At 66.9% G+C, this 27,954-nt stretch overlaps 7 protein-coding genes across 16 annotated transcripts; 4 read left to right on the plus strand and 3 right to left on the minus strand.

The window, feature by feature from the left end:
- Nucleotides 1-886: 886 nt before the first annotated feature.
- Nucleotides 887-6,023, minus strand: LOC100223082 (cathepsin S). Of its 3 annotated transcripts, XR_012051912.1 has the most exons (9): nucleotides 5,869-6,023; nucleotides 5,340-5,510; nucleotides 5,002-5,121; nucleotides 4,407-4,562; nucleotides 4,111-4,335; nucleotides 2,675-2,840; nucleotides 2,476-2,578; nucleotides 1,739-2,109; nucleotides 887-1,604 (listed from the first exon to the last, which is right to left on the minus strand). XR_012051912.1 is itself a non-coding variant. In XM_072918459.1 (8 exons), exons 2-8 carry the CDS (start codon nucleotides 5,463-5,465, stop codon nucleotides 2,010-2,012), a joined length of 984 nt encoding a protein of 327 aa, XP_072774560.1. In that variant the 5' UTR covers nucleotides 5,466-5,510; nucleotides 5,869-6,023; the 3' UTR covers nucleotides 887-2,009. The 3 variants fall into 3 exon arrangements, 2 of the variants coding, with proteins under 2 accessions (XP_072774560.1, XP_030147484.4); XM_072918459.1 differs by having other exon boundaries at nucleotides 887-2,109; nucleotides 4,419-4,562; XM_030291624.4 differs by having other exon boundaries at nucleotides 887-2,109.
- Nucleotides 6,024-6,483: 460 nt separating this feature from the next.
- On the minus strand, nucleotides 6,484-7,826 carry RPS27 (ribosomal protein S27). The gene is made up of 4 exons (XM_030291604.4): nucleotides 7,707-7,826; nucleotides 7,351-7,459; nucleotides 6,930-7,040; nucleotides 6,484-6,608 (listed from the first exon to the last, which is right to left on the minus strand). Exons 1-4 carry the CDS (start codon nucleotides 7,710-7,712, stop codon nucleotides 6,580-6,582), a joined length of 255 nt encoding a protein of 84 aa, XP_030147464.1. The 5' UTR covers nucleotides 7,713-7,826; the 3' UTR covers nucleotides 6,484-6,579.
- Nucleotides 7,827-7,933: 107 nt separating this feature from the next.
- On the plus strand, nucleotides 7,934-10,549 carry RAB13 (RAB13, member RAS oncogene family). Of its 5 annotated transcripts, none has more exons than XM_072918471.1 (8): nucleotides 7,934-8,342; nucleotides 9,135-9,190; nucleotides 9,276-9,336; nucleotides 9,442-9,519; nucleotides 9,612-9,701; nucleotides 9,973-10,057; nucleotides 10,177-10,227; nucleotides 10,306-10,549. In XM_072918471.1, the coding sequence occupies exons 1-8, from the start codon at nucleotides 8,219-8,221 to the stop codon at nucleotides 10,532-10,534; spliced, it is 774 nt and encodes a 257-aa protein (XP_072774572.1). In that variant the 5' UTR covers nucleotides 7,934-8,218; the 3' UTR covers nucleotides 10,535-10,549. The 5 variants fall into 5 exon arrangements, with proteins under 5 accessions (XP_072774572.1, XP_072774573.1, XP_072774574.1 ...); XM_030291603.4 differs by having other exon boundaries at nucleotides 7,959-8,342; nucleotides 9,135-9,195; nucleotides 9,992-10,057; nucleotides 10,306-10,511; XM_072918472.1 differs by lacking the exon at nucleotides 10,177-10,227.
- Nucleotides 10,550-11,294: 745 nt separating this feature from the next.
- Nucleotides 11,295-13,138, plus strand: JTB (jumping translocation breakpoint). Its single transcript, XM_041721142.2, has 5 exons — nucleotides 11,295-11,505; nucleotides 11,588-11,631; nucleotides 11,953-12,038; nucleotides 12,133-12,212; nucleotides 12,752-13,138. Exons 1-5 carry the CDS (start codon nucleotides 11,444-11,446, stop codon nucleotides 12,906-12,908), a joined length of 429 nt encoding a protein of 142 aa, XP_041577076.2. The 5' UTR covers nucleotides 11,295-11,443; the 3' UTR covers nucleotides 12,909-13,138.
- Nucleotides 13,139-13,333: 195 nt separating this feature from the next.
- CREB3L4 (cAMP responsive element binding protein 3 like 4) lies at nucleotides 13,334-15,479 on the minus strand. Of its 2 annotated transcripts, XM_030291599.4 has the most exons (8): nucleotides 15,350-15,479; nucleotides 15,050-15,247; nucleotides 14,659-14,736; nucleotides 14,484-14,590; nucleotides 14,319-14,387; nucleotides 14,150-14,225; nucleotides 13,716-13,806; nucleotides 13,334-13,635 (listed from the first exon to the last, which is right to left on the minus strand). In XM_030291599.4, exons 1-8 carry the CDS (start codon nucleotides 15,461-15,463, stop codon nucleotides 13,388-13,390), a joined length of 981 nt encoding a protein of 326 aa, XP_030147459.4. In that variant the 5' UTR covers nucleotides 15,464-15,479; the 3' UTR covers nucleotides 13,334-13,387. The 2 variants fall into 2 exon arrangements, with proteins under 2 accessions (XP_030147459.4, XP_072774552.1); XM_072918451.1 differs by having other exon boundaries at nucleotides 15,050-15,463.
- SLC39A1 (solute carrier family 39 member 1) lies at nucleotides 14,149-18,690 on the plus strand. Of its 2 annotated transcripts, none has more exons than XM_072918456.1 (5): nucleotides 14,149-14,239; nucleotides 14,357-14,503; nucleotides 16,528-16,755; nucleotides 17,010-17,140; nucleotides 17,626-18,690. In XM_072918456.1, the coding sequence occupies exons 2-5, from the start codon at nucleotides 14,446-14,448 to the stop codon at nucleotides 18,277-18,279; spliced, it is 1,071 nt and encodes a 356-aa protein (XP_072774557.1). In that variant the 5' UTR covers nucleotides 14,149-14,239; nucleotides 14,357-14,445; the 3' UTR covers nucleotides 18,280-18,690. The 2 variants fall into 2 exon arrangements, with proteins under 2 accessions (XP_072774557.1, XP_041577075.2); XM_041721141.2 differs by having other exon boundaries at nucleotides 17,632-18,690.
- Nucleotides 18,691-19,131: 441 nt separating this feature from the next.
- Nucleotides 19,132-27,801, plus strand: CRTC2 (CREB regulated transcription coactivator 2). Of its 2 annotated transcripts, XM_030291596.4 has the most exons (14): nucleotides 19,132-19,348; nucleotides 21,547-21,648; nucleotides 21,758-21,868; nucleotides 21,966-22,027; nucleotides 22,670-22,738; nucleotides 23,215-23,318; nucleotides 23,411-23,440; nucleotides 23,637-23,716; nucleotides 23,822-23,871; nucleotides 24,019-24,263; nucleotides 24,862-25,286; nucleotides 25,763-25,966; nucleotides 26,099-26,273; nucleotides 26,605-27,801. In XM_030291596.4, exons 1-14 carry the CDS (start codon nucleotides 19,178-19,180, stop codon nucleotides 26,823-26,825), a joined length of 2,049 nt encoding a protein of 682 aa, XP_030147456.4. In that variant the 5' UTR covers nucleotides 19,132-19,177; the 3' UTR covers nucleotides 26,826-27,801. The 2 variants fall into 2 exon arrangements, with proteins under 2 accessions (XP_030147456.4, XP_030147457.4); XM_030291597.4 differs by lacking the exon at nucleotides 24,862-25,286.
- The last annotated feature ends 153 nt before the right edge of the window (nucleotides 27,802-27,954 follow it).

Raw genomic sequence — 27,954 nt, forward strand, 5'->3', positions numbered from 1 at the left:
TTTTCCAGGGATTTCTTGGGGAAATCCCTACGCCAGGGTTATTTTATTTTTTTTTCCAGGGCAGGGAATGAGCCTTCTCCCAGGTTTTTGGGGTTAAATTTCGGCTCTGCATTTCCTGGTTCTGGCGGGTCCGCCCCGGAGACCTCCCCGCGCGGTGCTTGTGTGCATAAACCTTTGGAATTAGGGTGGAATTTGGGAAGCTGGGGCTGAAATTCCTGAATGGAGACGGGAATGGGGCCTTTGAGTCCTTGCCAAGCCAAGCCGCGATTCCACGGCAGGACAAAAACTCCTTCCAAGGAGCCGTGACCCCAAAACGCCAGAAATATTCCAGGTGGAGTCAGTGACCTCCGAGCTCTTTTCCAGCCTGAATCATTCCATGATTTCCGAGGCGATTCGGGAATTGGCTCCTCCTCCCCAGGGCGCCCTCGGGGGGTCTCATCCTGCCCCATCCCACAGCTCCACCTCCCGAAATCCGGGACCAACAACATTCCTGGCGCCAGGATTTGGGATACAACCGGGCCGACTCCTTTTCCCAACAAAACCGCCCTAAAGGCCAATCCCGCTGCTGGGAATGAGCCACCCTCGCCCTTTTTCCAGCTCTAAATCCCACGGGAGTGGCAGCAGGAGCCGGATCCCGGCGGGATCATCCTTACCCCTCATCCCGGTGAGGAGATCCCGGTACTCGGATCCTCCCGGCACCTCGAGGGGCGGGAGCCGGGGGTGAGGAATTCCAGCCCCGGGACAAAGGGACACTGTTCCCTCGGGATCTCCGGCCACCAACACGGAATTCTTGGCTGTGGGCTGACCGGAGACACCAAATATTGGAGTTTTTTTTTTTTTTTGGGGGGGGGGGTTATCTCCAAACATTCGCGTCCAAATATCGGAATTTGGAGGCAGCAAAATGCAGTTTTTATTTGCCGTGGAATATCCGGAATTCCCGCAGCGTCACACGGAGGGAAATCCATGTTCGGCATCGCAGCAGCTCCGGAGGGAGGAAACCACGATCCCAGTGATCCCAGTACCCGATCCCAATGATCCCAGTACCCGATCCAAATGATCCCAGTACCCGATCCCAATGATCCCAGTATCTGATCCCAATGATCCCAGTGATCCCAGTACCCGATCCCAATGATCCCAGTACCTGATCCCAGTGATTCCTGTGGTCCCTGTGATCCCAATGATCCCAATGATCTCAGTGATCCCAGTACCTGATCCCAATTATTCCTGTGGTCCCTGTGATCCCAATGATCCCAGTACCTGATCCCAATGATCCCAATGATCCCAGTGATCCCAGTGATCCCAGTACCTGATCCAAATTATCCATGTGATCCCAATGATCCCTGTGATCCCAATTATCCCGGTACCCGATCCAAATGATCCCTGTGGTCCTGGCACCCGATCCCTGTGATCCCAATGATCCCTGTGATCCTGGTACCCGATCCAAATGATCCCTGTGGTCCTGGCACCCCATCCCAATGATCCCAGTGATCCCAGTAATCCCAGTGATCCCAGTACCCAATCTAAATGATCCCAGTGACCCCTGTGATCCCAGTGATCCCTGTGATCGTGGTACCCAATCCCAATGATCCCTGTGGTCCTGGCACCTGATCCCAATGATCCTGGCGGTCCCCAGTGATCCCAGTATCCGATCCCTGTGATCCCTGTGATCCTGGCGCCTGATCCCAACGATCCCTGTGATCCCAGTATCCAATCCCTGTGATCCCTGTGATCCTGGCGCCTGATCCCAACGATCCCTGCGATCCCAGTACCTGATCCCTATGGCCAATCCCTGCAGGAATCGCCATTCTACTCCCAAAGCCCCAAATTTCCCCTCCCCAAAAAAGCATCCCCTGGATGCCTGTCAGCGGCATTCCCCCTTCCCATGGCCCGGATCCCTCCCAGCCCACGGATCCGACCGGCCCACGGTGCTGGGGAGCGGTGCCGGAGGAGGAGGGATCCCCGCTGGGACGGGATCCGTGGAAATCCGGGGCTGGGGACGGTGTTTGTGGCTAGATCAGCGGGTAGGAGGCGTAGCTGGCGATGCCGCAGAGGTTGGAGGCGTTGCGGGCCGTGCGGATGTACCCCGCGTCTCCGAAGTGCACGCCCCAGCTTTGGGAACAGGGAAACCCTCCTTTGGAAAGGAGAAGGCGCCGGAATCCCAGAATTCACGGAAAACCCTCGGAAATCACAAAATCCAACCGTCCCCCCCGAGGCTGCCAACGCCACCACGGGACTGTGTCCCCAAGTGTCACATCCACACGGATTTGGGCAGCTCCAAACACAAAATCATGGAATTTTGGAGTGGGTTGGGTTGGAATGGACCTTATGGATCATCCTTCCAACCCACCTGGACAAGGCCCTGAGGGACAAGGTGGGAATTTGGGGGTGCCCAGAGGTGGGAATTGGACTCTGATCCTTGTGGGTCTCCTCCAGCCAGGAATGTTCCAGAATTCCCTGTGGATGCCCAGGCTTTACCTGTTCTTCACCAGCCAGTATTCCTTGTTTTCCAGGGAGCCGTATCCCACCACCAGCACCCCGTGGTTCACCTCCTGCGAGCACTGGGGGTCGTCGAACACCCCTGGGGAAGGAGAAAAACGGGAATTCCAGCTGATCCCAGCCTCCCTGCAGGAATGAACCCCCAAATTCCCGAATCCCACCCAATCCGTGCCCTCACCGGAGTGGTACAGGAAGAAGCTGGGCCGGGTGGCGTCGATGGCCACGGCCACGGGGCCCACGGTGGCCACGGCGTCCCGGAGCGCGGCCTCGTCGCCCTCGGGCAGCTCCAGGAACCGGGAGCAGGAGGCGGCGCGGGCCGAGGCGTTGTAGTGGCACGTCCCGTTCTGCCGGGAAACGGGAACGGACCGGGAAATGGGAATGAGCTGGGAAACGGGAATGAGCCGGGAAATGGGAAAGAGACGGGAAACGGGAATGAGCCGGGAAACGGGAATGAACCGGGAAATGGGAACGAGACAGGAAATGGGAATGAACCGGGAAATGGGAATGAACTGGGAAACGGGAACGAGTCGGGAAACGGGAACGGAACGGGAAATGGGAACGAGACAGGAAATGGGAACAAGCTGGGAAACGGGAATGAACCAGGAAACGGGAATGAACCGGGAAATGGGAACAAAATAGGGAACAGGATTGAGCCAGAAAATGGGAATGAACTGGGAAATGGGAACAAAATGGGAAACGGGAATGAGCCGGGAAACGAGAATGAACCAGGAAATGGGAATGAGACAGGAAACAGGAATGAACCGGGAAATGGGAATGAACTGGGAAATGGGAACGAGCCAGGAAATGGGAATGTGCCAGGAAACGGGAACAAAATGGGAAATGGGAATGAGCTGGGAAATGGGAACAAAAGGGGAAACGGGAATGAACGGGGAAATGGGAATCAGCCAGGAGTGGAACAAGCTGGGAAATGGAAATAAGCCAAGAAACAGGAACTAGCTGGGAAATGGGAAGGAGCTGATGAGATCCAGGAGCGTTCCCAGACCCCTGGAGCTCTGTCCAAGCCCCTCCGGCCCTGCCTTCCCTGTCCTTGGCTTTGTTTGTTCCCAGGTTTCTCCACCCTTTTTCCTCAAAAACATCACTCCAACTCCATCCTGGGGTTGGTTCCCCTTCCCAATCCCAACTAATCCAGCACAAGCCTCCATCCTCATCCTCCTCTTCCCTGGAGTCTCCATCCTCACCCTCCCTATCCACAGATGCTTCTCATTCCCTCTGGACCCCAGGAACAGCAGCTTTTCCCTCTGCAGCTCCACCTTTGGAGAGTTAAATCCCACTTTTTCTTGGATTGAGCTGTTGTTGCTGTGACCCATTTCCCGGGATCGTGTTTTCAGGAGCTCCTGACCCATTCCTCCCTCCCCTCCAGCTCGTTGCCTAAGAAATGGTGAAATAACCAGGTAGGAATTCCAGCTCCTGGCCCAGTCACTCCCCTCCAAACAATCCCGAGGTTCCTGGGATGGGTTTGGATCCTGAGGTGCCACCAGGAAACCGGGCCAGGGGGAACTGGATGGGAGAGGAGGAAGGAAAGCAGGAACAGGGCGGTGTTTCCATGTGGTTTTTTTCTGGGAAAGAGGTTTCCCAGGCGCTTCCCAGGCCCACCTGAGCCGTGTAGGGGTAGGACTCCTCGGACTCGATGCCGCCGTTGTCGATGATGTACTGGAACGCCTCCGTCATGAACCCCCCGGCACAGCCCTTGTTCCCGTACATCCCGGAGCAATCCACCAAGTTCTGGGCGCTCAGCGACACCAAATTCCCGGTTTTCAGCTTCACCTGCGCTTCCAGCGCTCCCACGGCGCTGAAGGCCCAGCAGGATCCGCAGGCGCCCTGGGAAGGAGCCGGGAGCGGCTCAGGAGCTGCCCCGGGGAGCTCCCGGGAGGCTCCCGGGTGAGGCTCACCTGGTTCTTCACCTCGGTCACGCAGCCCTTGTCCCGCCAGTCCAGCGCCTCCGGGATGTCCCCGACCGGCCGGAATTGGGCTGGGAATGCAGAATTCCGGCGGGGACGAGGACGGATCTGGAGCCTCGTCAGCGAAGCCGCCACCTCCTCGCTGGTCTGGTGGGAAGGAAAATCCCAGAGGGTGATTCCTGCTCTCTGTGAGCCTCACCTGAAGGTATCGGGGAATTCTGAGGTGGAATTGGCTGTGGGGGATCCTTAACTCCTTGTTTTTCCACCTAATTTCCAGGTTTTTATCAGAAAATGAAAAGCTCAGCTCAGCTCCCCAAATCCCTGGAAGCTGGGTCATAACCCCCCCCAAATTTGGCATACAGAAGAGGGATGACCCATAAACATCCCAAACGAGCACCCCAGCTCCCGTGCGCCCCAAATGCCACCCCAAGGAGTCCTTTCCTCACAGAATTCCAGAGCAGCCGGTCCCTGGATCCCACTGGGATGGGCTGAGGGGGATGTCAGGAGTTTTCCCGCCCCGGACCCACCAAACTCCCGGCTCAGCCGCCCTCCGGGGCGATTCCGGGGGGCTGGAACCAGCACCCACCATGTCCCCCAGGTGGTTCATGCGCAGCGTGTAGGAGCGGAGCCCCAGGGAGTGCTCCAGGTTGTGCAGTGTCACCAGCCACAGGTTCTTCTCCCACGTCAGGCGGCGGAGCGAATCCTCCTGGAATTCCAGAGGGGCCCATGAGAGCCGGGCCGGCCCCTCCGGAGCCATCCCGCCCCAGTTCATCCCAGTAAAGGCTGCTGGGAGCCCCAGCTGGGTCCTCCCTTGTGGAAGCGCCGTCGGATCTTCTTCAACCCACCAGGAGACCCCGGAAAATCCTGGGATATTCCCAGGGCACCTCTGGCACATCCCCAGCTCCCTCCCCGTGCCGTTCCCACCTGGGGCTGATATTCCTTCCCGTAGGATTTTTTCCAGAGCTCCCAGTGCCGGTCCAGCGCGGGGTCGGGGTGTCCCAGTGCCAGCACCAGCAGGGCCAGGAGGGTGACGGGGGCCAGCGGCTCCATCCCGGGATTCGGAGCCGGGATTGACCCCTCGGTGACAAATCCGGTCTGGGCAGGGAGGTGGCAACACCTGGGTGACCTGGTGATGCCACCGGCCCGCCCGGACACGCACCCCAAAATTCCCTGCAGGGGAGAATCCGGGAGCCAGCCCCGTGTCCGTGTCCGTGGAACAGGCCGGGACACATCTGAGCCACCCCAGCACCTCTGGGACAAATCCACGCCCCAAAATCCCCGAATTCCCTGGTTTTATCCAACAGCCGCCCCCCAGGAGCGACAATCCCACAGTCCAGGCAGAGCCCCGGGATAAAACAGACCCCAAATCCCCCATAAATCTGCTTGTCCCGGAGTTTTACTTCCTCAAAGTGCTCCTGGGGCGGGGATTAAACATCCCAGGCTCCCAAATTACCTCCAGAAGGGCCCCGGGGTGACCCCGAGCTCCAGCGGGGCCGGGCAGGGGGATCGGGGCGGGGATCCGGAGCCTTCCCGGGCAGGAATTCCGGGATTTGGGGCGCTGGCAGCGGCGCCGCGGGCAGAAATCACGAACCAGGAAATGAGGGAGCGAGGAACCGAAACCCCGATTTCGATTTCGCTTTAAATCCGAGGGGCCAGCGGGGCTGGGACGGGGCTCGTCCTTCCAGCGCCCCCAAAATCTCGGGAGAGGCTCCCACCAGAGCCTGGGGATGGATTTTGGGAGCTCTGGGTGGGAACAGGGAGAGCTGAGCCCCCCCAGTTCACCCCAGCCCCAGATCTGGGGAGAACATCCCGGTGGGAACAGGATCCACATTAGGATCAGAGCGCAGATATTCCCAGTTCTCCCAGTTAAACCACAGACAGAAGAGGTTTATTCACGTGGAATTCCCAGCTGGAGCATCCCAGGGGTCTCCAGGAGGACAGGGAGGAGATTCGTCCCACCCAGGGTGGTGGTGGTGGCACCACCAGCTCGTGGATTCTCAACCCTCCCAGGGAAGGAATTCCCTCCCCACGCCCCCAAACCCCGCAGCCAAGAACCACAACCGACCCATTCTGGGTGTTTTATCCAAAATTTATTGGTGGGAAGCGGAGGGGGCTACAGGGACCGGGCGGAATTCCCGTCTGTCTCCGTGGCATCCCGGCTGGCTCAGTGCTGCTTCCGCCGGAACGAGCAGCCTGGGGGGACACACAAATCCTGGGAATGCTGCAGGGTCTGGGAATGGGAATTCCACATCTCCCAACCCAAATTTTGGGGGAATTTTGCCGCTGGAGGCTCCCAAAACAGCCAGAATTCCAAACTCTACCGAGGGGGGAACCAGCCCCCCCTGGGATCCCAAATCCCCCCACCCCCAAGGAAGAACCAGCCCCTCACGAGGGTCTCCAGTGGGATCCCCACACCCTGTGCCCCCACCCCAAAGATTCCCAGACCCTCCCAAAGCCCTCCCCATGGAGCAGCCCCCCATCTCCCGGGACTCCCAAAGCCCCCGGGATACCCACCCTCGGTGAGCCGTGCCTTGCCCCCCGTGGGCTGGCACAGCACCGTGGAGCAGCCCACGCACAGCACCACGGTCTGGGCATGGCTGAACACCGTGGTGATCTTGTAGCAGCCTGCGGGGACAGCGGAGTCAGCGCGGGGATACCGGGGGGACACCGAGGGGACCGGGGATACCGGGGGGACACGCGTGGGGGGACACGCAGGGACGCCACGACACGTGGGGAGGGGAATGCGACAAGGGGACACAAAGGGGACCCTGAGACAGCGCAGGGCACATGGAGGGAAGACACGGAGAGACGTCAGAACACGGGGAAATAAACGCGTGGAAAGGCCACGGGACACGAGGAATGGCGTTAAGAGAGCGGGGCCAACAGCGGGACACACGGAGGGACACGCGGAGGCCCGGAAGCCCTGGGTGCCCACCGGGGCACTTGACGTCCATGAAGTAGGAGTTGGGGCTCTGCACCAGCCGCTTCTTCTTGTGCTTGCGCTTCTCCTCCTCGGGGGACGGGTGCAGCAGGTCCTTGGCGAGCTGCGGGGACACGCCGCGGGTCAGTCCCGGGACACCGCTCCCGCTGCCCCCCCACTCCCCTCACGCCGCTGCCGCCATCTTGGCGCGGCCGCCCGCCGCCGCCCGCCCGCAGCGCCCCGCGCCGCCCCGGCCCCGCCGCGCCCCCCGCGCCTCCCCCGCGCCCTCCCGCCCCTGGCCGGCCCCGCCGGGCGCGGAGCCGCGGTGCCGCGGGGGCGGCGGCGCCCGGGCGGGCTCGGGCCGCACTCACGGGCATGGCGGCGGCGGCGTGAGGGGCCGGAAAGGGACGGGCTCAGCCCCGCGCCGCCATTTCCGCCGCGGGGCGGCGCCAGGGCCGGAACAGGGGCAGGGCCGGGTGGCACTGCGGCGCGCTGGGGACGCCATGTTGGGAGGGTCGATCACTGACCGCGTTTGGGACTGTGATTAAAGTTTGTCACTTGGGGAAGGCGCCGCTCATTGCGGCCATTTGGGGCGGCGGCTTCAGCTGTTGGAATTTAGGAAGGGGCCTCATGGCGGTTTGTGTTTCCGTCATTGTGGGAAGGTCCCTGTGTTGCCGCCATCTTGGGAAGGCCGCCTGAGCTGCCGCTCGCGCCATTTTGGGGGTGGCACCGCTCATTCGTGACGTCAGGCTGCCGTGGGGTGACGTCACCGGGGCGTGGCGTCACGGCGGGGGGCGGGGCCGCAGCCAGGCCCCGCCCGGGGGGGGCCGGTCCGGTCCCGGTCCCGGTCCCGGTCCCGGTGGCGGCGGGCGGTGGCGGGGCCATGGCCAAGGCCTACGACCACCTCTTCAAGCTGCTGCTGATCGGGGACAGCGGCGTGGGCAAGACGTGCCTCGTCATCCGCTTCGCCGAGGACAACTTCAGCAGCACCTACATCTCCACCATCGGTCAGTGGGACCCCCCGGGACCCCCCCGGGACCCCCCAAACCGGGACTCCCCAGACCGGGACCCACCGGGATTCACCGGGACCCTCCCAAACCGGGACCCCCCAAACCGGGACTCACTCCCCAAACCGGGACCCACCGGGATTCACCGGGACCCCCCAAACCGGGACTCACTCCCCAAACCGGGATTCACCGGGACCCCCCAAACCGGGACTGACCGGGATTGTCCGGGACCCCCGCACTGGGATTCCCATCCTGGGACTCCTCCGGGATCCCCCAAACAGGGACCCACCGGGATTCACCGGGACCCCCCCAAACCGGGACTCCCCAAACCCGGACTCCCCAAACCGGGACCCACCGGGATTCACCGGGACCCCTCAAACCGGGACCGACCGGGATTGTCCGGGACCCCCCCAACCTGAGACCCCCTTCCCCCCCGAGACCCTCCCCAGCTGGGAACCTCCGGGATTCACCGGGACCTCCCAACGGGACCCACCGGGAGTGTCCGGGACCCCCACGCTGGGATTCCCACCCTGGGACCCACCGGGACCCCCATCCCGGGACCGACCCGAGCCCCCACCGGGACCCCGGTTCTTGCCAGGAACTTTCAGCCCGGAACGCTCCGGGATTCCCCTCCCGGATTTTGGCCCTTTCCTTTCCCGGGGAGCCAGATGGTTACTGGGAGCCGGAATGCCGGCACTGGGAGCACTGGGGATACTGGGGATACTGGGGGAACTGGGAGCACTGGGAGCGGTTCTGCTCCTCCACTCCCAGTGCCTCTCTCCCTTTCCCCAGGGATCGACTTCAAGATCCGCACTGTGGACATCGATGGGAAGAAGATCAAGCTGCAGGTCTGGTGAGTTGGTTGGGGAGGGGGGGCGTGGGTGAGACCCCCGAATTTCCCCCAAAATCCCCAAACCCGCCCCGTTTCCGCAGGGACACGGCGGGACAGGAGCGCTTCAAAACCATCACCACGGCCTATTACCGCGGAGCCGTGGTACGGGCAGGGGGCTGCAGCCCGGGGGGGCTCCAGGGGCGGGGACCCCACCCCAAAACCGCGGGTAAGGGGTCCCGACCCCCCCCTGACCCCCGATCCCCCCAGGGCATCGTGCTGGTGTACGACATCACGGACGAGAAATCCTTCGAGAACATCCAGAACTGGATGAAAAGCATCAAGGAGGTGGGTGGGGGGACTCCGGGGGTCGCGTGTGGGGTGGGGGGGGGTCGCGGGGGTCCTGCCCGTGTTTTTTCTTCCCTCTCCCCCCTCCCCAGAACGCCTCGGCCGGGGTCGAGCGGCTCCTCCTGGGCAACAAGTGCGACATGGAGGGGAGGCGGAAAGTGCAGCGGGAGGCGGCCGAGAAGGTGGGCAGGGGTTTGGGGGGATCTGGGGGGATCCGTGGGGCTGGGACTCGGGGGGCTCCGTGGGGCAGGAGGGTCTGGGGGTAGCTGTGGGGCTGGGGGGCTCTGGGGACACTCTGGAGGGGTCTGTGGGGCTGGGACTGGGGGGGTTCTATGGGAAGGGGGGGTCACAGGTGGGTTGGGGGGAGTTAGTGGGATTTGGGGGGGATCACAGGAGGGTTTAGTGGGATTTGGGGGGTCGCAGGGGGCTGGAGGGGCTGCGTGGGGATCACAGGGGGGTCGTGGTCGCTCAGCTGGCGAAGGAACACGGGATTCGCTTCTTCGAGACCAGCGCAAAGTCCAGCGAGAACGTGGAGGAGGTGAGGGGGGTCCCGGGCCGGGGGGGCTGCACCCCCAATTTGGCGGGACAGGGGGTCCCTCCCTCCTCCCGGGGGGTCCCCGGGCGCTGCCCCGAGTTGAGCAGCCCCTGTCCCCCCAGGCCTTCCGCACGCTGGCTCGGGACATCCTGCACAAATCCTTCCGGAAAGGCGTGAGTGGGGCCGGGATTTGGGGGGTGGGGGCCAGGCCGGGGACCCCCTGCGCCCACTGACCCCCCCTCTGTTCGCAGCCCCCCGGCAGCAGCAGCAGGGCCCCGCTGGAGCCCGGCCCCCCCTGGAAGGCCGGCGGGAGATGCTCCCTGGGGTAGAGGCTCGGGAGCTCCCCGGGACCCCCGGGGCAGCGCAGGCGCCTCTCCCGAGGGATCTGGGGGGGAGTTCGGGGGGATTTGGGGCTGCCCCCCTCTCTCCTTGTGCCATAAAGCCCCGCTGTGCCTTGTCCCGCCTCTGGAGTCTGTGTGACGGGGATTGGCAGGGGATGGAACGGGGTCGGGACCGGGACCGGGACCGGGACCGGGACCGGGATGGGAATTGGGATCGGGACCGGGATTGGGATAGGGATTGCGATCGGGACCGGGATCGGAGTCGGGACCGGGACCGGGACTGGGATGGGAATTGTGGTCGGGACTGGGACCGGGACCGGGACTGGGATGGGGATTGCGATCGGGACCGGGATCAGAGTCGGGACCGGGACCGGGACTGGGATGGGGATTGCGATCGGGACCGGGATCAGAGTCGGGACCGGGACCGGGACCGGGATCGAGACCGGGGCTGGGATGGGGATTGCGATCGGGACCGGGATTGCAATCGAAACCGGGATCAGAGTCGTGATCGGGACCGGGGTCGGAGTCGGGACCGGGATCGGAGTCGGGACCGGGACCGGGACCGGGACCGGGACTGGGATGGGGATTGCGATCGGGACCGAGATTGGAGTCGGGACCGGGATTGCAATCGAAACCGGGATCAGAGTCGTGATCGGGATCGGGATTGGAGTCGGGATCGGGACCGGGACTGGGATGGGGATTGCGATCGGGACCGGGATGGGAGTCGGGACCGGGACCGGGACGAGCGGCGGCGAGGCCGCGCCCAAGCCACGCCCATCACAAAAGCCACGCCCATCTCGTGCATATCCCCGCCCCTCATTAAATCGAACAGCCCCGGTTATGGGCAAACCACGCCCCTTTATGGCCTTCGAGCCACGCCCCTCGCTCCCATTGGCTGAGCCCGGCGCCCCCGCCAGGCCCCGCCCCTCTCCCGGCACTTCCAACATGGCCGCGCCGCGGTGGCGGCGGGGCCGGGCCCGGTAGTTCCCGGTGGTTCCCGGAGGATCCCGCGGGCTCCCGGGGCTTTCCGGCGGATCCCGGCGCCCCGATGGGGCCCGACGGCCTCACGGTGCTGCTGGCGGTGCTGAGCGCGGTGCCGGGCGGGCTGCGGTGAGCGGGGACCGGGGGAGACCGGGGGGTGTGAGGGGCGGGCCCGGTGCGGGCCCTCACGGCAGCGCCTGTGTGCCCACAGCCCGGCGGCGGCGGCGGCGGCGGCGGCGAGCGAGGAGCGGCCCGGTGAGCAGGGCCGGGCCGGCGTCTGGGACGGTCTGGGGGGCTCGGTCCGGTCCCGGTGGGTTCGGTCCGGTCCCGGGGGGTTCGGTCCGGTCCCGGGGGGCTCGGTCCGCTCCCGACGTTCGGACCGGGGTGTGAGGGGCTCGGACCGGTCCCGGGGGCTCGGATCGCTCCCGGGGGGCTCGTACCGGGGTAGAACCGTGTCTGGGAGGCTCAGCCGGAGGGGTCTGTCCGGGAGCGGGGTCTTGGTCCGGGGCTGGGGCTCTGCCCGGTACCGGGGCGCTCCCCGCCGGCTCTCCGGTAACGCGATCTCCCTCCCCGCAGCGAGCCCCGCGGTGGCCACGCCGTGCTGGCGAGTGGAGCAGTTCGTGGTTGCCCAGGAGTGCACGCGGTGCTCCGGCTTCGAGATGGTGAGTGCGGGTCCCCGGGATGGCCGCGGGGGTTGGGGTCCCCCCCTGGCCCGGGGGTCTCTCCCCGACCGACCGCTCCGTTCCCGGTTGGCAGAAGACGATCCCGGCCTGCGGCCCCACCGGCTTCATCGAGAAGATCAACTGCGCCTCGTCCCACCGGGATGAGTACAAGAGGTGGGGTCGGGAACTCCTCTGGGATTGGGACTAGGAATTCCCGGTGGATTAGAGCTGGGAATTCCTGTGGGATCAGGGCCGGGAATTCCTCTGGGATTGGGACTGGGAACTCCCAGGGCATTGGGACTGGGAATTCCTAGGGGATTGGGACTGGGAATTCCTGGGGAATTGTGGCAGGGAATTCTTGGGACATCAAGTCTGGGAAGTCCTCTGGGATTGGCTTTGGGAATTCCTGGGAGATTTGAGCTGGGAATTCCTGTGGGATCGGGGCTGGTCACTCCCAGGGGATCAGGACTGGGAATTCCAGGGGGATCAGAGCTGGGAACTTCTGTGGGATGGGGTTTGGGAACTTCTGTGGGATGGGGTTTGGGAATTGCTGTGGGATGGGGTTTGGGAATTGCTGTGGGATCGGGGCTGGGAATTGCTGTGGGATTGGGGTTTGGGAGCTCTGTGGGATCAGGGCTGGGAATTCCCGGGGGATGTGGCCGGGAATTCCCGGGATATGTGGCCGGAATTCCCGGTGACCGGGCGTCCCGCAGCTGCCGCTCGGCCGCGCTGGAGGCGCAGCGCTTCTGGCGCTTCGTGGGCTCGGCTCTGGCGGTGGCGGCGGCGGCGGCGGCGCTCGTGGTGCTGCGGCAGCGCGTGCTGGACCGGCGGGCGCTGGAGAAGGTCCGCAAGCAGATCGAGTCCATTTAGCCAGAACCGGGAATTCCGGGGGAGAGGAGGAGCAGCTCTGCCTCACTGCCCTGGAGCGCTGCTGGGATCCGCCTGGGGAGAGCGTCCCGGGGATCCCCTGGCGGGATGGGGGATCAGTCCTGGTCACTGCTCCGAGTGACGCTGGGCTCGTTCCTTTTGGGGGATCCCCGTCCCCCCAGCACTGGGATCTGCCCCAGGAGAGGGGTATGGAATAAATCCTGGTCGTGGTTCCCGGGGTGGTGCTGTGTTTGTTTGCTGGGGGATCCCTGCTGCCTCCAGCGTGGGATCTACCCCGGGAGCATGCTGAGAATCCCCAGCCCAGAGTGGGATGTGGAATAAATCCTGATCCGTGTGGCTGCAGCAGCACTGGAATGTTTGCTTTTTGGGGGGTTCCCCCATTCCCGACCCCCCGGCATTCCATGGGGTGCAAACAGAGTGTGGGATTATTCTGGAGCGTTCCCCGTCCTGAGGCCTCCCGGTCACATCTCCTCCCCGTGTCCCCATGTCCCTGTCCCCGTGTCCTGCCGGGAGGAATTGGAGCCTGGATCCCCCTGGGGGGTGGGAATCCCATCCCCAGGCGCTGCCCGGGCTCCGTCCTCCACACGGGATCCCGGCTCCGTCCCCGACATCCACCGCGGGAACGGGAACGGGAATGGGAACGGGAACGGGGATTCTCCGGCCGCTCCCGGCTCCTGCCGCGCCAGGGTCAGGATGTTCCTGGAGATCCCTGCGGGAGCAGGGCTGGGATGGGTGGGAGCAGGGACAGGGCCGGGGCTGTCCCCACCCCCATCTCGGCGCTCCCGGTACCTCCGGTGGGTCCGAGGCTGTCCCGGCTGCTGCTCCGGGGGAACGGGCTGGAGCTGGGGAGCAGGATCAGCCCCAGGAACAGGAGCAGGATCTGGGGAGGGATGGGAGCAGGATCAGCCCCAGGAACAGGAGCAGGATCAGCCCCAGGGACAGGAGCAGGATCTGGGGAGGGATGGGAGCAGGATCAGCCCCAGGAACAGGAGCAGGATCAGCCCCAGGGACAGGAGCAGGATCTGGGGAGGGATGGGAGCAGGATCAGCCCCAGGAACAGGAGCAGGATCTGGGGAGGGATGGGAGCAGGATCAGCCCCAGGAACAGGAGCAGGATCAGCCCCAGGGATGGGAGCAGGATTTGGGGAGGGATGGGAGCCGTGAGCCCCAGAGCGGGGCCGGGGCACCCGGGAGGGTCCCGGGAGGGTCCCGGAGGGGCCGTACCAGGACACAGGTGCCGGTCTGCGCGGGCCTGGTGGACGTTTCCTTGATGAGCGCCTGGAGCTGCCGCAGGAGAGACCTGCGGGAACGGGGGTGAGCTCCGTGCCCCTCCTGGTGCCCCTTCCCATCCCGTGCCCATCCCGTGCCCATCCCGTGCCCATCCCGTGCCCACCCGTTACTCGTCTCCAGCTCCTGGACTTTTTTCCGCAGCTCCTGGTTCAGCGCTGAGCACGCGGCCGCCCTGCCTGGACAGAGACGGGGACAGTGACCGGGACAGGGACACACCCGGGATAACGGGAATGAACGCCGGGATAACGGGAATGAACATCAGCCCCACCTGCTCTCCAGCTCGTCCAGGTATTCCTTCTTCCTCCGCCGGCTGTCCTGCGCCGACTGTTTGTTCCGGATCTTTCTCCGCACCTTCTTCAGGAGCCGCTCCTCGGCCTGGGGCACGCGGGGGTCACTCCTGCTGCCCCCCGGGCCCCCCGTGCCCCCCGAGCCCCCGCACACACCTGGGTGAGGGGCAGCGCCCCGGGCAGGGTCACCCCCTCCTGCGCCAGCAGCCGCTTCTCCTCCTCCGTCAGCTGGAGCTGCGGGACAGGGACAGACTGGGGTGAACTGGGAGGGACTGGGGCGAACTGGGGGGGTCTGGGAGTGAACTGGGAGGGTCTGGGGTGAACTGGGAGGGGCTGGGAGTGAACTGGAGGGGTCTGGGAGTGAACTGGGGGGGTCTGGGAGTGAACTGGAGGGGTCTGGGGTGAACTGGGGTGGTCCAGGAACGAACTGGGAGGGTCCAGGAGTGAACTGGGGGGGTCTGGGGTGAACTGGAGGGGTCCGGGGTGAACTGGGAGAGTCCCGGGGTGAACCGGGGAATCCGGGGTGAACCGGGGGTGCGGGACTCACCGTGGGCCGGGGCTCGGGGCTCGGGGCCAGCGGGATGCCCGGGAACAGGGAGGGGTCCAGGGCCGTGCTGAGGTCACACACCACCTCCAGCAGCACCGGGGGCGGCCCGGCGGGCCGGGGGCGCTCCGGGCTGCTGCCGAGCCCGCAGGCGATGTCGGGGTTCACCGTCAGCCCCAGCAGCTCCTCGGCTCCGCTGCCCTGCGGGGATACCGGGCCGGGGGACGCGTGACGGGATCCCCGGGACATCCCGGTGTCCCCGTGGGGGTCCTGCCCACCCGCGCCCCTCCCGGCCCCACTCACATCATCCTCCGGGAGCGTCAAGGTCTGGAAGCCCAGTACCGGCACCGGGAGCGACGGGGGATCCGGGAAGAGCCCGTCCGGCTCCGGGAGCTCCGGGAGCTCCGGTGCCTCCATTGGGGTTCCCGGCGGACCCCCCCGCGGGATCCCTCGTGCCCCGACGCCCGGGGATGAACCCCCTGCGCCCCCTCCTCGGGGTGCCCCGGTTCCCGGTGGTGCCGCCGCCTCCGCCCGGTGCCGGGCTGAGCACCAGGATCTCCGGGATCCCGGGGAATCCAGCCAAGTCCCGCCCCGTGCCGGGAAGGGCCGCGATCATCCCTCCCCAGCGGGGCTCCGCCGCCCTACCGGGGCACCGGGGCAAGCGGGGGGGTGCGGCTGGCCCGGTACCGCGTCCCGGAGGGTCTCGCGGGGGAACCGGGAACGGGGCCGGGCCTGGGGGGGGCTCCGCGGCGGTCGCGGGTGGCTCTGGACCGGAGCCGCTGCCACCCTCAGTCCCGGTAACGGAGTTCGGGGCGGAGGAACCGGGGGATGCCCCCGGTAACGGGTTCCGGGAGGGCAGGAACGGGGCGATCCCGCCAGTACCGGCACGGCGGGACCGGGAGGGTTCCCCCGCCCCGCCCGGACACGTGCGCGCTCCCGGGGCCGCGGGGCCGCGCGGGCTCCGCTCGCTCCCCATTGGCTGCGCCGCGCGTCAATCAGCGCCGCCGGCGGCGGTTCCGCGTTGCTATTGGCCGCGCTGGCGGGGCGGCGCCGCCCCCCGGAGTTCCCGGGACGCGGTCGGGATGCGGCGGGCGGTGAGTGCGGCGGGAGCGGCTCCGGTCCCCGTCCCGGTCCCGGTCCCGGTCCTGCCCTGCCCTCCCTCACCCCGATCCCCGGAAACGCCGATCCCGGCGCTTATCTCCCGATCCCGCTCGGTGCCGTTCCTTGGTCCCGGTTCTCGAGCCGAGTCCCGGTCCTCGATCCCCGCTGCGGTCGCGGTCCCCGGTGGCGGTCCTTACCCCCTAACGCGGTCTGTGCTGCCGAGTTCCCCGTCCCGGTCCCTGATTCCGGTGCCGGTCCTTGTTCCCGCTCCGGTCCCTCCCCGCCGCGCTGTCGGTGTCCCGGGGCCCCGGGCGGGGGGGTCGGCACCGGGTGAGTCACCGGGGCCGGGGGGCGGCTCTGACCGGCCCGTCCCGTTGCAGCGCCGCTTCCCGGGGATGCGCAGCGCGGCTCGGAGCTCCCCCGGCGGCGGGCGCTGAGCTCCGGGAGCAGGATGGACACCGGGAGCGGGGCCGCGCTGGCCTGGAGCCCCGGGGCGGCCCCGCAGCCCCCGCCCGGGCTGGCGGTGAAGTTGGGGTCGCTGGTGCTGCTGCTGCTGCTGCCCCTCGCCTGCGGCCTCGCACCCCTCTGGTGCTTCCGACAGCCCCCCGGTACCGGGAATGGGGGGTCTCGGGGGTTCGGGGGGTCTCGGGGATTGTGGAGTCGGGGGAGTGTCTGAGGTGCTGGGGGGGGTCGTGGGTGTCTGGAGCATTCTGGGGGCTCATGGAGTTTGGGGGTCTCGGGGGTCCCGAGGGTCTGGAGCAGCTGGGAGCAGGGCTGTCCCCACCTCAGGGCTGTCCCCAAGGGAGGGCTGAGGGGGAAGGGTCTCTTTGGGGTCTCAGCCCCCCAATTTCCTCCCCCCCAGACCCCCGCAGCCCCGTGCTCAGCCTCGTGAGCTGCTTCTCGGGCGGCGTTTTCATGGGCACCTTCCTGCTCGACCTCCTGCCCGACTACCTGGACAGCATCGCTGCGGCGCTGGAGGGGCTGCGCATCACGGTGAGACCCCCGGGACACCCCGGGGACCTGTCCCTGTCCCTGTCCCCCTCCCCACGGGTGTCCCTGTCCCCGGGATCGGGGTCAGCAACTGCGGCTGCTGGGAAAGGGGCTGGAGGGGAGGGAATGGGGACAGGGGATGGACGGTGAGAAAGGGACAAGGACGGGGATGGACAGTGGGAATGGGACAAGGACAGGGATGGACAGTGACAAAGGGACAAGGACATGGATGGACAGTGAGAACGGGGTGCTGAGGACATTGAGGATGGGGAAGGACAGAGGGGCTGGGGCAGCAGAGAGGGGACAGTAGTGACAGGGACAGCAGGGCCAGCCTGCTGCCAGCGGAGCAGCCGGAATGGCGACAACGTTCCCCCGGAACGATGACACTGTCCCCCGGCGGCGCCAGGAGCCCCTTGTGCTCCCGATGACGCATGGAAAGATCCTCATCTGCCGCAGCTTCCCCTTGGCACTGACCCCCCTTCCCGCAGCTGCAGTTCCCCCTGCCGGAGTTCATCCTGGCCATGGGCTTCTTCCTGGTGCTGGTGCTGGAGCAGGTGACGCTGGCGCAGCGGGAGCTGGCCGAGCCTCCCGAGGAGTCGCGGGCGCTGCTGCCCAACGGCTCCATCCAGGCCGCGCTGCCCGTGGGCCCGGTGGGCACGGTGGGCACGGTGCCGGCGGCCGGCGGCGGTCCCGGGGCGCTCCGGGCCGCGGCGCTGGCGCTGGCGCTGGCGCTGCACGCGGTGCTGGAGGGGCTGGCGCTGGGGCTGCGCGAGGGCGACGCGGCCGCGCTGCGCGTGCTGCTGGCGCTGCTGCTGCACAAGGGCGCCGTGGCCTTCGGCCTCTCGCTGGAGCTGCTGCGCAGCCGCCTGCGCCCGCCCGCCGTGGCCTCGTGCCTCGTGCTGCTGGCGCTCATGTCCCCGCTGGGCGTCGGCGTGGGCACGGCGCTGGCGGCGGGCGCGGGGCCGCGGCAGCGCCTGTGCCGGGCCGTGCTGGAGGGGCTGGCGGCCGGCACCTTCCTCTTCGTCACCTTCCTGGAGATTCTGCCCCAGGAGTTGGAGGCGCCCCGAAATCGCATCCCCAAGGTCATCCTGATCCTCGCCGGCTTCGCGCTGGTCAGCGCCATCCTCTTCGTCAAGGGATGAAGATGCGCCGGGCCGGGATCCGCACGCCGGGCTCGGAGAATCCCATGGGATTCATGTGCCCCCCCTGCATCCTCCTTTCCGAAGTGCCAAAGTGCCTCTCCGGTCTCTGTGCCTCAGTTTCCCCTCTAAACTGTCCTCTTTCTCAAGGGGAGACCCCGCCTTGCCGGGGGTCCCCCGTTCTCGCTCCGGGAATTCCTGTCCCACCCTGCGCCCCGTGTTCCGAAGTGCCAAAGTGCCTCTCAGCGCTGTGCCTCAGTTTCCCCATCTGCACAATGGATCGGTGCTGTGACCCCCCCCCCCCCCCAGGACCCTGGGAGGGGGTGAGTGTCCCCCCCATAACCACAAGTGCCCTTACGGACTCCCCCGGATTTGGGGGTGTTGGATGAAGCAAATAAAGGACTGAACCCGAAAGTGCTGCCTCTGCCTGGGGCGGGTGGGATGGAACTGGGGGTGTGTGTCGCAGTGTCCCCCGCGCACCCCCCAGGATATATGGGCTGGGGGGGTCTGGCTCCCCCTAATTTTGGGTGTGGGGGTGTCTGCTCTGTTCCCGGGCTCGGGGCGGGGGTGGCCCCGCCGTACCCCAGAGCCGCCCCTCCATTTCAGAGCCCCTCCGCCACTTCGCCCCGTTCCCCTCACGACCGCAGGCCACGCCCCCCCAGCGGCCACGCCCCTCCCCGCCCCGATGCCCTCCGGGATTTGTAGTCCGTACCTCCCTCACCGCTTAGCACCTCTTAACCCGGCGCCTCCGTTTCCCAGCGCTCCCTGCGTAGCGCCCGCACGCACCGCTGGGAGTTGTAGTCCAGACACCCCGCACACCCTGCTGTTGGCACTACCAGCTGAACTACAGGTCCCGGCGTGCCGCGCGCGGCGGCGGCGGCGGAGCGGCGGAGCGGGGAAGATGGCGGCGGCGGGCGCGGGGGCCGGGCCCGGGCCCGGCGCGGGACCCTCGGCCGGAGCCGGTGCGTCCAACCCGCGCAAGTTCAGCGAGAAGATCGCACTGCAGAAGCAGCGGCAGGCGGAGGAGACCGCGGCCTTCGAGGAGGTCATGATGGAGATCTGCTCCACACGGGTGAGGACGGGCCGCCGCGCCGGATGCGCCGCGGGGCGGGGGGGGCCGGGGCGGAGGGGCCGTGAGGGGCTCGGGGGACCGGGGCGGAGGGGGCGCGGGCCGGGGGAATCGTGAGGGGCTCAGGGGGGTCTTGAGGAGCTGGCGGGGGCCGGGATTTGGGGGGGGGAGTCGTGAGGGGACGTGGGGGCGAGGGTGTGGGGGGCTGGGGGGGCCGTGAGGGGATGGGGCGGCCCTGAAGGATTTGGGGAGGGGGTCAGGGCGCACTTGGGAGGCTGCGAAGGTTTGGGGGGGCGAGGTGTGCTCTGAAGAATTTGGGTTGGGGGTAGCAGGGTCCGGGAGGGCTCTGAAGGGTTTGGGGGTGTCGGAGGGGGCTGTGAGGATTTTGGGGAGGGGGTTCCGGTGGATCCCGGCGTGTCCCGTGTGCCGGCGCCGCTTCCAAGCGCAGCTCCCGGGATCGGGGTGGGAGGAGGATCCCTGATCGCTGGGATCCCACCCGTGCCCCCTCCCCAAAGCTGCGGCTCCGTCCCTGTCCCCGGGACCCTCGGAGATGCTTCAGGTTGGGCTCGTTTGGACCTGGGCAAGGCAGGGAACCGCTCCCGGGATGGGATCTGGGATAAATCCCGCTCGGCAGCTCCGGGAAGAGCGAATGCTGACCTCCCTCGAGGGATCTCGGGGGATCGGGAAGGCCGGGAACGCTCCAGATGTGCTTTCCTAAAAGCGCGTCCAGGAATTGCCTCCCGGAACCTGTGGGAATTTCGTGTCCGCCACCCCGGGGTTTGGTGGAATTTGGTCCTTCCCAGCAAAACTGCGAGGATGTGGAGTGTGGAATCCGGGGAGACACGGAGAGGCCCCTCCAGGGGATGGGGGCAGCTCCGGGCCTGGGAAGATCCAGGGAATACCCAGCAGAGCTTTAAAAACCGGGAATTTTTGGCTTGGAGGTCCCCGTGGCTCCCGGCTCTGCGGGGACCCGCGATCTGGGATGTCACAGTGACAGTGACATCCCTGGAGAGTTCAGGGATGGGCCGGAGCTTTTCTGTCCCTTCCTGGAGAGTTTAGGAATGGGGTGGAGCATCCCTGGAGAGTTTGGGAACGGGCCGGATCCTCTGCCTGCTTCCATCCCCAGGGATTTTGGGAAGCCTCCGCCGTGTTTGCAGAGCAAACAGCTGGTTAATGTGCAGCAGGGCTGTCCTGATCCCTGCCTGGAATCTCTCCTCCGGGAATTCACCCCCTGATCCTCCTCTGGGATGGCTCCTCTGGGAATTCCTTCCCTCATCCCTGGTTCCTGTGGGCTCTGTTCCCGCCTGTGGGATCCGCAGCCCCCTGAGCTTTGCTCCGTGGTTCCTGGAGCTTTTCCCGGCTCTTTGGGAGCTGCTCCCGGATTCCAGCTCCCGCAGGGATCCTGGCTCGGAGCTCAGTGCTCCATCCCAAGACCTTAAGCCCCAGCGCAGCTCCGGGCGCTAATCCCGCCAGCTGCTGCCTAAATCTCCTGGTTTTTTGGGTTCTTTCCCTTGTTTTTCCCTCTGGATCTGGATTTCCGTGGTTTTACGCTCAGGAATTTGGGGTTTCCCGTTTCTCAGCTGTTTTTTTGGGCTTCAGCTTCTCTTTCCCTGGGACTTCTCCGGGCGCTGAGGAGCAGCAGCTCTTGGGACCCCCAGGGACCCCCCAGCTCCAGAGGGAAAGGGGATTTGTGTGGGTTCAGCCCAGGAAAATGCTCCTCCCTGTGGGTTTGATCAGGGGAGCTCTGCTCCGTCAGGATGGGGGGGTTGGAGGGGTGGTGGGGGCCGTTCCCTGTCCCCCGGGTGTTTTTGGGATCCCGTTATCTCCCGCCGTGCTCTGCTGCGGCTCCATCCCCGGCCTTGAGTCCGGCTCGGCGCTGGAATCTCCGGGGTGGCCTTGGCGTGGATGAGGTGGAAAATCCCTCTGGATCCGTGGGGGTGGGCTGAGCCCCGAGCCTGGATGGGACAGGGGGGACACAGGGGCTGCCAGGCCCGGCCTCTGCTGCGGGAGCGTGGAGCAGGGATCCCCTCTCGGGATCCTGACCCCCATCCATCCCGCTGTGGCTGCGGGAAGGGGCCGGATCCGGAGCGTCCCCGCCGTGGGGAGCGACGCTGTGCGGGAAGGGGGAGCCTGCGTGTCCCATGGGGGCTGAGAGGGGCGGTTTGTGACACCCCCTGACCGTCCCCCCCGTGTCCCCACAGCTGCAGGCGCAGAAGCTGCGTCTGGCCCACAGCCGGGGGCCCTTCTACAGCGGCTCCCTGCCCAACGTCAACCAGATCGGCACCGGCGTTCCCGACTTCCAGGTGACTCCACGGCGGGGCGGGGGGCTGGGATGGACGTTCCCCAATCCCTTCACCCCCTCCCACGCTCCGGAGCCGGTGCCGAGCCCCTCTCCCGTCCCCCTCCCCGCAGGGCCCGTCGCCGCTGGATTCCACGCGCAGCACGCGGCACCACGGGCTGGTGGAGCGCGTGCAGCGGGACCCGCGCCGGATGATGTCCCCGCTGCGCCGCTACGTCCGGCAGATATCCTTTGTCCCGTGTGCCCCGCGCTGCCTCCCGCTGCTCCCGCCCTTCCCGCGGGATTCGGGAGCTCCCGGTGTGCTCCTTAACGCGCCCCCACATCGACAGCTCTCCCTACGGACCCACCTACCTGTCGCCTCCGCCTGAGCCCAGCTGGAGGAGGTAATTCCCCGCTGTCCCTGCAGCCTGGGAGCCCGTTCCCATCCTCTTCCCATCCTCTTCCCATCCCCGAGGGTTGGGAGTGGAGGAGGCTCCGCACAGGCACCGATCCTGGGAACTGGGATGGAGGCAGAGGGGAGCGCTGGGAGAGGGCTGGGGGGGAGGCTCCTGCCTCTCAGATTCTGGGATTGTCCCACAACGTGGGGGTTTGAGGAGGAATTTCATCCAGGAATTTCACCCAGGAAGAATTTTCATCCATCCCATCCTGGGAACTGGGATGGAGGCAGAGGGGAACGCTGGGAGAGGGCTGGGGGGAAGCTCCTGCCTCTCAGATTCTGGGATTGTCCCACAAAGTGGGGGTTTGAGGAGGAATTTCATCCAGGAATTACATCCAGGAAGAGGGGTCTGGCTGCGGGCAATCCCCAGGGACAGGTGACAGGTCCCAGCTCCAGCTCCATCCCTGGAGTGTCTCTGTCCCAGTGTGGGGTGTGACAGCCGTGTCCCTGTCCCCATCCCATCCCCCTGCTGTTCCCAGCCCTCCCGTGTCCGGGAATGGGGTCGTGGATCGCTGAGGGGTTCACTGCCTCCCCCTTGGCTCCTTCCCCACCCCACTGCCTTCCCTGATCCCACTTTCTCCCTCCTCAGGACCATGCCCTGGAACAATTTCCCCATGGAAAAAGGACATTTATTCCGGCTGCCCTCGGCTCTCAACAGGTAATGGGTGGATTTATTCCATTTTCTCCCTGTTCCCAAGCCAGGCTCCAGCCCTTCCTAGGGACCCCTGCAGAGGAGGTGGCCCTGGGGACCCCGGAGAGGCCCCAGGACCCCCCTGGGGAGGAGGTGGCCCCGACTCCCCCTTGGGGCCCCCCGCTGGAGGGGTCCCCTGTGCCACAGCCGAACAATGTCCCTTTGTCACTCGTCCCAGCGGCCTTTTCCCAACCCTTCCCTGCCATCCTCACCCTTGGAACAGCTCGTTGGGAGCCCCCCGGGTGCCCCCAGCCCCTAAAGGGTCCCCGGGGGGGTCTCAGGGCAGTCCCGTGTCCCCCCACACGGGAGGAGCGGGAGCGGAGCCGCTCTGGGCACTCAGGAGAGGGACCCCCGTGGGGAGGGGGCACAGGGATGGCAGGGGTTGGGGCTGGGGGCTGTCAGTGGGGTGGGGGCCGGCTGCAGGCGGCTCTCCCCGTTCCCAGGACGAATTCCGACTCGGCGCTGCACACGAGCGTGATGAACCCCGCGCCCCAGGACGCCTACCTGGGCCCCTCGCAGGCCGGGCCGCCCCCCGGCCGCCGTGCCGGTGAGCTCCCCCCGCTGCCCCCGAGCCCTCTGGGGGGTCCCAGGGCAGCCCCCGGCCCTCCGTGCTCCCCTGACCCCCCTGCTCCCACACAGGTTTCCTGGACGGGGACTCGGACAGCAAAGGTGAGCGTGGCACCCAGCCGTGTCCTCTCTGTGCCATGGCAGCCCCCTCTGTGTCCCCTCCTCCCACTGACCCCCGCCTGTGGGTCTCGGATTCAGTCAAAGAAAGAAATTAAGAGTTTTTACCCAGGCTTTTGCCTGGCTAGAAACTCTTAATTTCTTTCTTTGAATCTGAGACCCACACCCGTCTCCTCCCCAGTGTTCCTTTTCCAAGTGCCTCCCATCGAAGAGAACTTCGACGACAACAAGCACTCGCTGAAGCCCTGGGACGCCAAGAAGGTGGGTGGCCGTGTCCCCCCTGTGTCCCCCCTGTGTCCCCCCTGTGTCCCCCCTGTGTCCCCCAGCCCTATGGCCTGGCCTGACTCCCGTTCTTTGATCCCACAGCTCTCGTCCTCCTCGGCCCGGCCACGCTCCTGCGAGGTCCCGGGAATCCAGTGAGTGCTGGGAGGGGGTGTTGGGAAGCAGGAGGGTACTGGGGAGGGGCTGGAGCAGGGTGGGGGGCACTGGGGGACACTGGGCAGGGGCTGCTGGGGGAGGCAGCCCCGCTCCTGCCCTGATCCTGTCTCTCCCCCCTCCCCCAGCGTATTCCCATCCCCGGATCAACCTGCCAACGTGCCCCTCATGCCCTCGGCCCTCAACACGGGGGGGTCCCTGCCCGACCTGACCACGCTGCACTTCCCGTCCCCCCTGCCCACCCCCCTGGACCCTGAGGAGGCCCCGTACCCGCCCCTGAGCGGGGGCAGCAGCACCTCCAACCTGGCCACCACCATGACCCACCTGGGCATCAGCGGCACCGGCGGCGTCGGGCTGGGCTACGACCCCCCAGGTGAGCCGGGACCCCCTCCCTGCAGCCAGCGGGGGCAGGCGGGGGGCCTGAGAGGACCCCAAAGCCGGGAGCTGGTGTGGGGGACACAGGGAGCCTCGGCCAGTGGCCAGCAGAGTCGGGGACACAAGGACCCGGCACTGGCAGGAGGTGTCCTGGGGTGGCTGTGAGTCGGCAGCTCCAGGAATCCCGCTCTGGGATGGAGCCTCGGCAGTCTGGAGTGGGGTGGGGGTGAGGTCTGATGGATTTGGGGCTCCTGTGGGTGTGTGGGGGGAGCCCAGCTCCCACCCTGTTGCCCTACGGGGTTCAGTGCAGTTGTGGGTGCCACGGGGGCCTGGGGGAGCCCGGCTCTCATTCCCTGGGGTCTGACGGTGTCAGGGGTCTCTCAGGGGTCTGGGAGGAGCCCATCTCCCGCCCCGGTGCCCCCACACGCCGCTGTCCCCCCGCCCGGGGTGTGTGTCCGTCCCTGTGTCCGTCTCCATCGTTTTGGTCGCTCCGTCCCCCCCTCCATCCCCGTCCGTGCCCCGGGAGCCCCGCCCGGGCCGTCCCGGGGCTCGGGGCCGTGCCGGGGTAACGGTGCTCTCTGTTTTTGTCCCCACAGGACTCCCCTCACCTCTGCAGAGCTCCCTGAGTAACCCGTCCCTGCAGTCCTCCCTGAGCAATCCCAACCTCCAGGCCTCCCTGCGCAGCCCCTCGCTCCAGGCCTCCCTCAGCAACCCCTCGCTCCAGTCCTCCCACAGCAGCTCCTCCATCCCCTCCTCTCTCTCCAACCAGTCCCTGCCTTCCTCCCTGTCCTCCTCGCTCTCCAACCCCTCGCTGCCCACGTCCCCCCGCAGCCAGCCCCTCCAGTCCTCGCCCAGCAACCCCAGCCTGCCCTCGGGGCTGGGGGGCTCCTTCGCGGCCACCTCGCCGCGCCGGCGGGTCCCGCTCAGCCCCCTGTCCCTGCCCGTGGCCGGCGACTGCAGACGGCAGCACCCCAAACAGTTCTCACCAACAATGTCACCCACATTGTCCTCCATCACCCAGGTACGCATTGTCCCCACGCTCCAGCGCCGCCGCCTCCTCTTCCTCGGCCTCCTCCTCCTCCTGTTCCTCCTTTGCCCTCCCTCCTCCTCCTTCTCTTCCTTCTCGTGTTCCTCCTCTTTGTCTTCTTTTTCTTCCTCCTCTTCCCCATCCTCGTCCTCGTCTTGGACCTCATCTTTGTCCTCCGTCTTCACCCTCCTCTTCCTCGCCCTCCTCCTCTTTCCCCTGCTCCTGCCCTTCACTTCTCGTCTCGTTTCCATCCTCATCTCACCCACACCCCAGGGCCCCCCTCGCCCCCACTCCCCCGATGGGGGGACCCCCGTGTCCCTTCAGGCCCCCTCCCCTCAGAGGGGTCCGGGTGCAGCCGTGGCTGAGTTGGGGGTCTCAGGGCCGGCTCCGCTGCCCGCGCCGGGGGGGCTGGGGGAGCCCCCCACCCTCGGGGGGCCGCGCTGACCCCGTCCCCTCCACTGTCTCCGCAGGGCGTCCCCCTGGACACCAGCAAGCTGCCGGCGGAGCAGCGGCTGCCGCCCTACCCCTACGGCCAGCCGGGGATGCTGCTGGGCTCCCAGCCCCCGCCGCGGACCCCCGCGCCGCCCCCGCGCCCCTACAACCCCCCGTACGCCCCCGGCGCCGCCCTGGGGCAGCCCCTGGCCCAGCCCCACAGCGACTTCGGCCTGGGCAGCGTGAGTGGGGGCACGGGGGGAGGGCTGTGGTGGGGGGGATGTGGGGGTGGAGACCCTCCGGGTGGGTCAGCAGGGAGGGAAGGGGCCGGGCAGCCGCCACGGGGGTCTCACCTGACGTGTCGCTCCCCACAGCTGGAGCAGTTCGGGATCGGGGAGAGCCCCCCCGGCAACAGCGGAGGGTTCCCCGAGGAGTTGGGGGCCCTGAGTTACCCCCCGAGCGAGGGGGGCTACGACCCCCCCGGCCTGAACCGCCCAAACCTGAGCAACTGCAGCCGCCACGGCCCCATCCCCAACATCATCTTCACAGGTGGGGCTCGGGGGGTGTCCGGGGGTCTCTGGGGTGTCACGGCCGGGTGGGTGGGCTGGGGGCTCGGGGGGGGCACCAGGGGTGGGCTGGGGGCTTGGGGGGGGCACCAGGGGCGGGCTGGGGGCTCGGGGGGGGGCACCAGGGCCGGGCTGGGGGCTCGGGGGTGTCACAGCCGGGTGGGTGGGGTGGGGGCTTGGGGGGGGCACCAGGGGTGGGCTGGGGGCTCGGGGGTGTCATGGGAGGTGGGCTGGGGGCTCGGGGTGGGTGGCCTGGGGTCTGTGCAGGTCACCCCGAGGCTGACCCCGTGTGTCCCCCCCGCCCTTCCCCGCAGGCGACTCCCCCCCGGGGCTGTCCAAGGAGATCACGACGGCGCTGGCGGGGGTCCCGGGCTTCGAGGTGGAGGGGGGGTCTCTGGGGGGGCTGGGGGGGCTGGAGGAGGAGCTGCGCATCGAGCCGCTGACGCTGGACGGGCTGAGCATGCTGAGCGACCCCTGCGCGCTGCTCACCGACCCCGCCGTCGAGGATTCCTTCCGCTCCGACCGCCTCCAGTGAGCCCGGGGGGGCCCCGCCGCCCGCTGCGCTCCCGCTGAGAACCGGGAGAGCCCCGGGAACGGCGCCCCGAGCCCGGCTGGAGGGAGCCGCGGCTGCCCCGGGGCGGGGGGCGGCACCGTGACCCCCCCGGTCCCCTCCTGCAGACCCCGGCGCCGCTGTTCTTCCCGAAAACCCCGGGAAAAGCGGGCAGGGGGCTCCGTCCGGGCGCTGCCGCCCCCACCGACCCTCCAGACTGTCGCTGTCGAGGGCTCCGAGCCCCCCCCCAAAATTCCCACTCCGGGACTGCCCCTCGGCCGCGCCAGGAAAATCCTGGGAACAGTGGGGAGGGGGTTCCACTCAAGGGCTCCTTCTGCTCCATCCGAGGCTGGGGGGGGTCCCCAGCACCCCCCAGTTCCCCCCCCAGCTCCCAGCTCCAGGAAAACCCCGGGACCACCTCGGAGCGGGGAAAACTGGGGAGGGAGAGACAATCCAGGCACCCCATGGCCCCCCCAAAACAAGCCTGGGGGGTTCCTCCCCTAATTCCCACCCCCAGACCCGAGCAGGCACCGTTCTCCTGGGAAAACCCTGGGGAAATCGGGGAGGGGGCGGCAATCCAAACCCCCCCAGACCCCGGCGGAGGGTCCCGGCCCCCCCCGGGGTGGCTGTACATAACCCCGTAGGTAGAGACCCCTGGGGGGGCTGGGGGGGGCCGCTTCTGCCTTTACTTTATCATTTTTCCGGCTAATCATCATGTTTAAGGAGAAATCCCGCCCTCCCCCCCCAATATGTACCCCCAGCCCCCTCCCCAAATTACCCAGCTGCCGGGGACGTGTAGAAAGCACTTGTAACTTTGCCCCCCCCCCCCTAAAATTGCCCCCCCGGGGGAGCACGGGGTGGGGGCCCGTCCGCGGGTGGGGGGCCCTGGGCCCCCCCCGGAGGGAGCCAGAGTGATTTATTATTATTATTATTTTTTAAAATATATTCTATGTTAATTAAATCCCCCCTCCCCGCTGGCGTGTGGTTGATTTTGGGGGGGTTAAAAGGGGGGGGGGTTCAGCTGCTCCAGCCCCCCCAGCCCTGCCAGGCCCTTGGGGCTGGGGTCGCTGAGTGGGGAGGGAACACGGGGGTCCCTTAAAGGGGAGGGGGGCAA

Source organism: Taeniopygia guttata, chromosome 25, assembly GCF_048771995.1.
Source record: "Taeniopygia guttata chromosome 25, bTaeGut7.mat, whole genome shotgun sequence".
Lineage (NCBI taxonomy): Eukaryota > Metazoa > Chordata > Aves > Passeriformes > Estrildidae > Taeniopygia > Taeniopygia guttata.